General features: G+C 69.0%; 1 protein-coding gene across 1 annotated transcript; it reads right to left on the minus strand.

Annotated features, from left to right (window-relative positions):
* Nucleotides 1-472: 472 nt before the first annotated feature.
* Nucleotides 473-6549, minus strand: LOC141478396 (blue-sensitive opsin-like). Its single transcript, XM_074167482.1, is given in 7 exon segments — nt 473-601; nt 2176-2415; nt 4059-4224; nt 4822-4990; nt 6169-6322; nt 6324-6503; nt 6505-6549. Coding segments are annotated over 7 exon segments (1083 nt in total).
* Between the last annotated feature and the right edge of the window lie 1090 nt (nt 6550-7639).

The raw sequence follows: 7639 nt of genomic DNA on the forward strand, positions 1-7639 counted from the left end.
CCCCACATCCCCATGGGGTGGGGGGGAGCCCCACAGCCGCCGGGGGGAGACGGGGAGCAGAACCCCTGCTGTGGGGCAGGCGGCTACGGGGCGGCCGTGGGGTGATGTGGGGCGGTGTGGGGCAGCTATGGGGCGCTATGGGGTGCCCCCCAAGTGCCCCACATCCCCCTAGGTGGGTGGAAGCCCCACAGCCGCCGGGGGGAGATGGGGAGCAGAGCCACTGCTGTGGGGCAGGCGGCTACGGGGTGGCCGTGGGGTGGTGTGGGGCGGTGTGGGGCAGCTATGGGGTGCCCCCCAAGTGCCCCACATCCCCATGGGGCGGGGGGGAGCCCCACAGCCGCCGGGGGGAGACGGGGAGCAGAGCCACTGCTGTGGGGCGGGCGGCTACGGGGCGGCCGTGGGGCGGTGTGGGGCAGCCGTGGGGCGATGTGGGGCGGTGTGGGGCGGCTATGGGGCGGCTATGGGGCAGGCCCTAGGCGGGGGAGACCTGGCTGGAGGAGACGGAGGAGACCTGGGTGGCCTGAGAGGAGCCCGAGACGTCGTCCTCGTCCCCGAAGGGGCTGCGCCCGCAGAACACCAGCTTCAGCATGCAGGAGCGGAACTGGGGGGGGGGGTGTGACGTCACGGCCACGCCCGATGACGTCACACGCCCCCACGTGACGTCACACCCCCCATGAGGACACAGCCCCCTCCCTTTTCCCCCCCCCCCCCCCCCCTCCTCCCCCCCCACGCGCGTGGTGTCGTGGGGCGGCCCCTGAATGGGGTCAACTGGGGGTTAATGGGGGTTACTGGACTTACTGGGAGTCACTGGGGGTTACTGGGGGGGTTACTGGGACTTACTGGGATCTTACTGGGGGTTACTGGGAGTTACTGGGATCTTACTAGGTCTTATTGGGGGCTACTGGGAGTTACTGGTGTGTTACTGGGGGTTACTGGGATCTTACTGGGTCTTATTGGGGGCTACTGGGGGTCACTGGGAGCTACTGGTGTGTTACTGGGGAGTTACTGGGATCTTACTGGGGGCTACTGGGGGTCACTGGGGGTTACTGGGGGGTCACTGGGGGTTACTGGTGTGTTACTGGAGGGATACTGGGATCTTACTGGGGGTTACTGGGAGTTACTGGTGTGTTACTGGGGAGTTACTGGGATCTTACTGGGGGCTACTGGGGGTCACTGGGGGTCACTGGGGGGTCACTGGGGGTTACTGGTGTGTTACTGGAGGGATACTGGGATCTTACTGGGGGTTACTGGGTCTTACCGGGAGTCACTGGGAGTTACTGGGGGGTCTCTGGGGGTCCCAGTGCTGAAGCCCCTGGGGCCCGTCCCCCCCCCCGCCCCACGGTGCCCCATATCCCCCCCATCTGCCCCATAGCCCCCCATATCCCCCCCCGTCTGCCCCATATCCCCCCCCATCTGCCCCATATCCCCCCGTATTCCCCCCCCATCTGCCCCATAGCCCCCATATCCCCCTCCATCTGCCCCATAGCCCCCCCATCTGCCCCATAGCCCCCATATCCCCCTCCATCTGCCCCATATCCCCCCCATCTGCCCCATAGCCCCCATATCCCCCCATATCCCCCTCCATCTGCCCCATATCCCCCCCCATCTGCCCCATAGCCCCCCATAGACCCCATATCCCCTCTATCTGCCCCATATCCCCCCCATCTGCCCCATAGCCCCCCCATCTGCCCCATAGCCCCCATATCCCCCTCCATCTGCCCCATATCCCCCCCATCTGCCCCATAGCCCCCATATCCCCCCATATCCCCCTCCATCTGCCCCATATCCCCCCCCATCTGCCCCATAGCCCCCCATAGACCCCATATCCCCTCTATCTGCCCCATATCCCCCCCATCTGCCCCATAGCCCCCCCATCTGCCCCATAGCCCCCATATCCCCCTCCATCTGCCCCATATCCCCCCCATCTGCCCCATAGCCCCCATATCCCCCCATATCCCCCTCCATCTGCCCCATATCCCCTCCATCTGCCCCATATCCCCCCATCTGCCCCATATCCCCCCATCTGCCCCATAGCCCCCCATATCCCCCCCCATCTGCCCCATAGCCCCCCATATCCCCTCCATATCCCCCCCATCTGCCCCATATCCCCCCCATCTGCCCCATAGCCCCCCTTATCCCCCCCCCATCTGCCCCCCGGCTGCCCCACGGCCCCACCTGCTTGTTCATGAAGACGTAGATGACGGGGTTGTAGACGGTGGAGGCCTTGGAGAAGACGGAGGGGACGGAGGCCAGCCCCACCTCGAAGGGGTGGCCGCGGTGGGTCACCACCCAGAGGGCGAAGGCCGAGTAGGGGGCCCAGCACACCAGGAACCCCAGCACCATCACCACCACCATCTTGGTCACCTCCCGCTCCGCCTTCTGCGTGCTGGCCGACTGCTCCTGCTGCTTGGCCACCTGGGGGGCGGTGGAGGGCTTGGGGGGTGACCCACGGCGTGGGGAGACGCGTGGGGGGGACGTGGGGACGGGCAACTCCGGGGGGACCCCGAGGAACCCCCATCTCCAGAGGGAACCCCGAGGAACCCCCATCTCCAGAGGGTTTCTTCAAGGAACCACCATCTCCAGAGGGTTTCCTCAAGGAACCCCCATCTCCAGAGGGTTCCTCCGACCCACAGGGACCAACTGGTGGTTATGGGGGGCTGGGACCCATGGGGGGTGAGCTATGGGGGGCTGGGACCCATGGGGGGACGTGGGGACGGGCAACTCCTGGGGGGGACCCCGAGGAACCCCCATCTCCAGAGGGTTTCCTCAAGGAACCACCATCTCTGTAGGGTTCCTCCGACCCACAGGGACCAACTGGGGGGCAGGGGGGTTGGGACCCATGGGGGGTGAGCTATGGGGGGCAGGGGGGGCCGTGGGGGGTGAGCTATGGGGGGCTGGGACCCATGGGGGGTGAGCTATGGGGGGCTGGGAGCCATGGGGGGACGTTGGGGGGACGTGGGGATGGGCAACTCCCGGGGGGGACCCCGAGGAACCCCCATCTCCAGAGGGTTCCTCCTGACCCACAGGGACCGCCCAACGGCCGTGGGGGGGCTGCGACCCATTGCGGGGGGGGGTCTGACCCACGGCGGGGTGTGACCCACGGAGGGGGGGGCTCTGACCCACGGCGGGGACCCCCCCGGTGGCCACGGTGGTGGGGGGGGTGGGGGTCGACACCTCCAGGGGGGACCTCCGGGACCCACCACCCCCAGGGGGTCCCCCCAGACCCCATTGATGGGGGGGGGCTCCCCCCGCTCTGTGCCCCCCAATAAACCCACTCTCTGCTCCCTCTGCTGCCTGGGGGGGGCTATGGGGCCGGGGGGGGCAAGGGGGGGGGCTTGGGGGGGCCCCGAGGGTCTGGGGGGGTCCCAGGGGGGGGCTGGGGGGGCTTGGGGGGCCCTTGGGGTCCTGGGGGGTTCTGTGGGTCCCGGGGGGGTCGGGGGGGTCCCAAGGGGTTCTGGGGGAGGTCTTGGGGGGCTCTCAGGGGGTCCTGGGGGGTTCTGTGGGTCCCCGGGGGGGGGTTGTGGGGCTTGGTGTGGGGCAGGGGGAGGTTGGGGGTCCCGGGGGTGTCCCTGGGGGGTCAGGGGGTCTGAAGGGGGGGTCTCAGGAGGGTCCTGGTGGATCTTGGTGGGTTCCAGGGGGGGTCCCAGGGGGCTCTGTGGGTCCCCGGGGGGGGGTTGTGGGGCTCGGTGTGGGGCAGGGGGAGGTTGGGGGGGTCTGGGGGGGGGTTCCAAGGGGGTCTGGGGGGGTCCCGGGGGGCTCTGTGGGTCCCCGGGGGGGGTGTGGGGCTCGGTGTGGGGCGGGGGGAGGTTGGGGGTCCCGGGGGGGGTCAGGGGGTCTGAAGGGGGGGTCTCAGGAGGGTCCTGGTGGATCTTGGTGGGTTCCAGGGGGGGTCCCGAGGGGCTCTGTGGGTCCCCGGGGGGGGGGGTGGGGCTCGGTGTGGGGCGGGGGGAGGTTGGGGGTCCCGGGGGGCTCTGTGGGTCCCCGGGGGGGGGTTGTGGGGCTCGGTGTGGGGCGGGGGGAGGCTGGGGGTCCCGGGGGGGTCCCGGGGGGGCGGTTACCGCGCGGAGGGTGAGGAGGAGGCGTCCGTAGGAGAAGATGATGATGGAGAGGGGGACGCCGAAGCAGAAGCAGAAGAGGAAGAGGACGTAGGACTCGTTGTTCCACTTGTTGTTGGAGGTGTACCAGTCCGGGCCGCAGGAGCACTGCAGCCCCTCGGGGATGTATCTGTGGGGCAGACCCACAAGTGACCCACATCTGACCCACATCTGACCCACACATCCCCCTCCCGGGACCCACAACCACCCCTCAGACCCACAGTCCCCTCATGGGATCTGCTGCTCCCCAACCACCTCAGGGACCCCCCACTGCTCCAGCCCACTCGGGGATGTATCTGTGGGGCAGACCCACAAGTGACCCACATCAGACCCACATCTGCCCCACACATCCCCCTCCCGGGACCCACAACCACCTCTGAGATCCCCCAGGAGCCCCCCTGGGACCCCCAACCACCCCCCAGGAGCCTCCTGAGAGCCCCTCCGGGACCCCCAACCACCCCCCAGGGCCCCCCCCGGACCCCCAACCACCCCCTGCGACCCCCAACCACCCCACAGAGCCCCCCAGGACCCACAAGTACCCCCCAGAGCCCCCCCCGGGACCCCTCCCACCCCCCAACCACCCCCAAGAACCCCCCCAAGACCTCCCCCAGGACCCCCCAGGGACCCCTCCCACCCCCCAACCGCCCCGGGACCCCCGAGCACCCCCTGTGATCCCCTCCGGACCCCCCCCCACCCCCCCCCACCCCCTGGGACCCCCCCCCCCAACCTGCTCCAGCCGAAGAGGGGGGGCAGGGAGGCGACGAGGCCGAAGATCCAGGTGGCCGCGCAGCCCAGGACGGCGTGGCTGCCCCGGAAGGTGAAGTTGCCCAAGGGCTTGCAGATCACCAGGAACCGCTCGAAGGCCACCACCGCCAGCGACCACAGGCTCACCATGCCTGGGGGGGGACGGGGGGACCCCCACCTCACCCCACGGCCACCCGCGGCCACCACCATCACCCCGTGGCCACCACCGTCACCCCGTGGCCACCACCGCCATCCCACAGCCACCCCGTGGCCACCACTGCCATCCCACGGACACCCCGTGGCCACCACCATCACCCTTGTGGCCACCACCGCCAGGGACCACAGGCTCACCGTGCCTGGGGGGGGACAGGGACACCCCCGTGGCCACCCCACGGCCACCACCCGCCCCATGGCCACCATGTGTCCCCACGGTGACCCAGTGGCAGGGCCCACACGCTCCCAACATCCCCCACCCAACATCCCCCACCCAACATCTACCCCCCAACGTCCCCCACCCAATGTCCCCCCACCCAACGTCCCCCACCCAACGTCCCCCCACGCCAACGTCTTCTCTCCCAACGTCCCCCCACCCAACATCTACCCCCCAACATCTACCCCCCAACATCTACCCCCCAACGTCCCCCCACCCAACATCCCCCCACCCCATGTCTCCCACCCAATGTCCCACCACCCAACATCTACCCCCCAACATCCCCCACCCAACGTCCCCCCACCCAATGTCTTCTGTCCCAACATCCCCCACCCAACATCTACCCCCCCAATGTCCCCCCACCCAACGTCCCCCCACCCAACGTCTTCTCTCCAACGTCCCACCACCCAACATCTACCCCCCAACATCCCCCACCCAACCTCCCCCCATCCAACATCTTCTCTCCCAACGTCCCCCACCCAACATCTACCCCCGCAACATCCCCCCACCCAATGTCCCCCCACCCAACATCCCCCCACCCAACATCCCCCACCCAACGTCCCACCACCCAACATCTACCCCCGCAACGTCCCCCCACCCAACGTCCCTCCACCCAATGTCCCCCCACCCAACATCTACCCCCCAACATCTCCCCACCCAATGTCTTCACTCCCAACATCTCCCACCCAACATCTCCCACCCAACGTCCCCCCACCCAATGTCTTCTGTTCCAACGTCCCCCCACCCAACATCCCCCACCCAACATCCCTACACCCAACATCTACCCCCCCAATGTCCCTCCACCCAACATCTCCCCACCCAACATCCCCCACCCAACGTCCCACCACCCAACGTCCCCCCACCCGATGTTCCCCCCCCCTCCCCCCGCCCTTTGCCTACCCCCCAGGGTGGCGGCGAAGCCCTCGATCTTGCAGGCGGTGGGTCCCAGGGCGAAATACATCTGGGAGAAGCTGTAGAAGGCGGTGGTGGAACCCACCAGGATGACCAGCAGGTTGGAGACCGCCAGGTTGACCAAGATGTAGTTGAGGTGGGACCCTCAGCTTCTTGTAGCGGGCGGTGCAGAAGATGGTGAGGGCGTTGATGGGCACCCCCAGGGCGATGAGGAGGAACATGAAGGCCGACATCCCCATGAAGACCCCCGGGCTGCCCAGGTGGGTCTGGGGTACCAGGAAGGGGCTGATGGCCGTCAGGTTGGGGGTCTCCAGGACCATGGGGGATGTAGAAATCCTCGGGGAGCTGCTCCTCCCGACCCTTCTGCATGGCTGCGCCGGGCGGGGGTGGGCTTTTTTGGGGGGGGGGGCTGGGGGACCGCGGGGTCTTTTATAGGGGAGGGGGGCGGATGGGGCCCCCTCACGCCCCCACCTCCACCCCCCCCCCCCCCCCAACCCGGGACCCCCCCCCCCCCCCAATTAATCGGGGCTAACGCCGCAAAGCGCGGCTGAGCCCGGCTTATCCCCGGGGCGGGCGCTGGCCAAGCCGGGCTTACCCCCCCCAAGCCGCTTTCGGGGGGACTAATCGCCCCCGAGCCCCGATTAGCGCCCCCCCCCCCCCGGGATTGGGGTGGGGGGGGGATCAGGGGGTATCAGAACCTCCCCCCCCCCCCCCCCAAAAAGGCTTAACCCGCTCCTGACAACGCTCCTCCCCCCCCCCCCCTTTTCCCTCGCTGGGCTCTCGGACACCCCCCCCCCCCCAAAGGCCTCCACGCTCTCCCCGCACCCCCAAACCCCTACTGAGCCCCCCCAAACCCTCCCCAGCCCCCCCAACCCCTCTGCACCCCCAAACCCCTACTGAGCCCCCCCAAACCCTCCCCAGCCCCCCCAACCCCTACTGAGCCCCCCAACCCCTCTGCACCCCCAAACCCCTACTGAGCCCCCCCAACCCCTCTGCACCCCCAAACTCTACTGAGCCCCCCAAACCCTCCCCAGCCCCCCCAAACCCTACTGAGCCCCCCGAACCCCTCTGCACCCCCAAACCCCTACTGAGCCCCCCCAAAACCCCCCGAGCCCTCCCTGACCCGCCCCAGCACCCCCAAAACCCCCCAGCACCCCCAACTCCCCCCGCACCCCCAAACCAGCCCCGAGCCCCCCCAGAACCCCCAAAACCCCCCAGCACCCCCAAACCCCCAATTCCCCCCTGTACCCCAAAACCCCCCCCACACCCCCAAACCAGCTCTGAGCCCCCCAGCACCCCAAATTCCCCCAAAACCCCTCCAGCGCCCCCAACCCCCCCCGCACCCCCAATTCCCCCCCAGAACCCCCAACCCCCCCCTGCACCCCCAATTACCCCCCCGCACCCCCAAACCCCCCTGAACCCCCCCAATCCCCCCCCCCCCCGCCACGGTGGGGTCCCC

The sequence above is a fragment of the Numenius arquata genome, unplaced genomic scaffold, assembly GCF_964106895.1.
Source record: "Numenius arquata unplaced genomic scaffold, bNumArq3.hap1.1 HAP1_SCAFFOLD_1057, whole genome shotgun sequence".
In the NCBI taxonomy this organism is placed as follows: Eukaryota; Metazoa; Chordata; class Aves; order Charadriiformes; family Scolopacidae; genus Numenius; species Numenius arquata.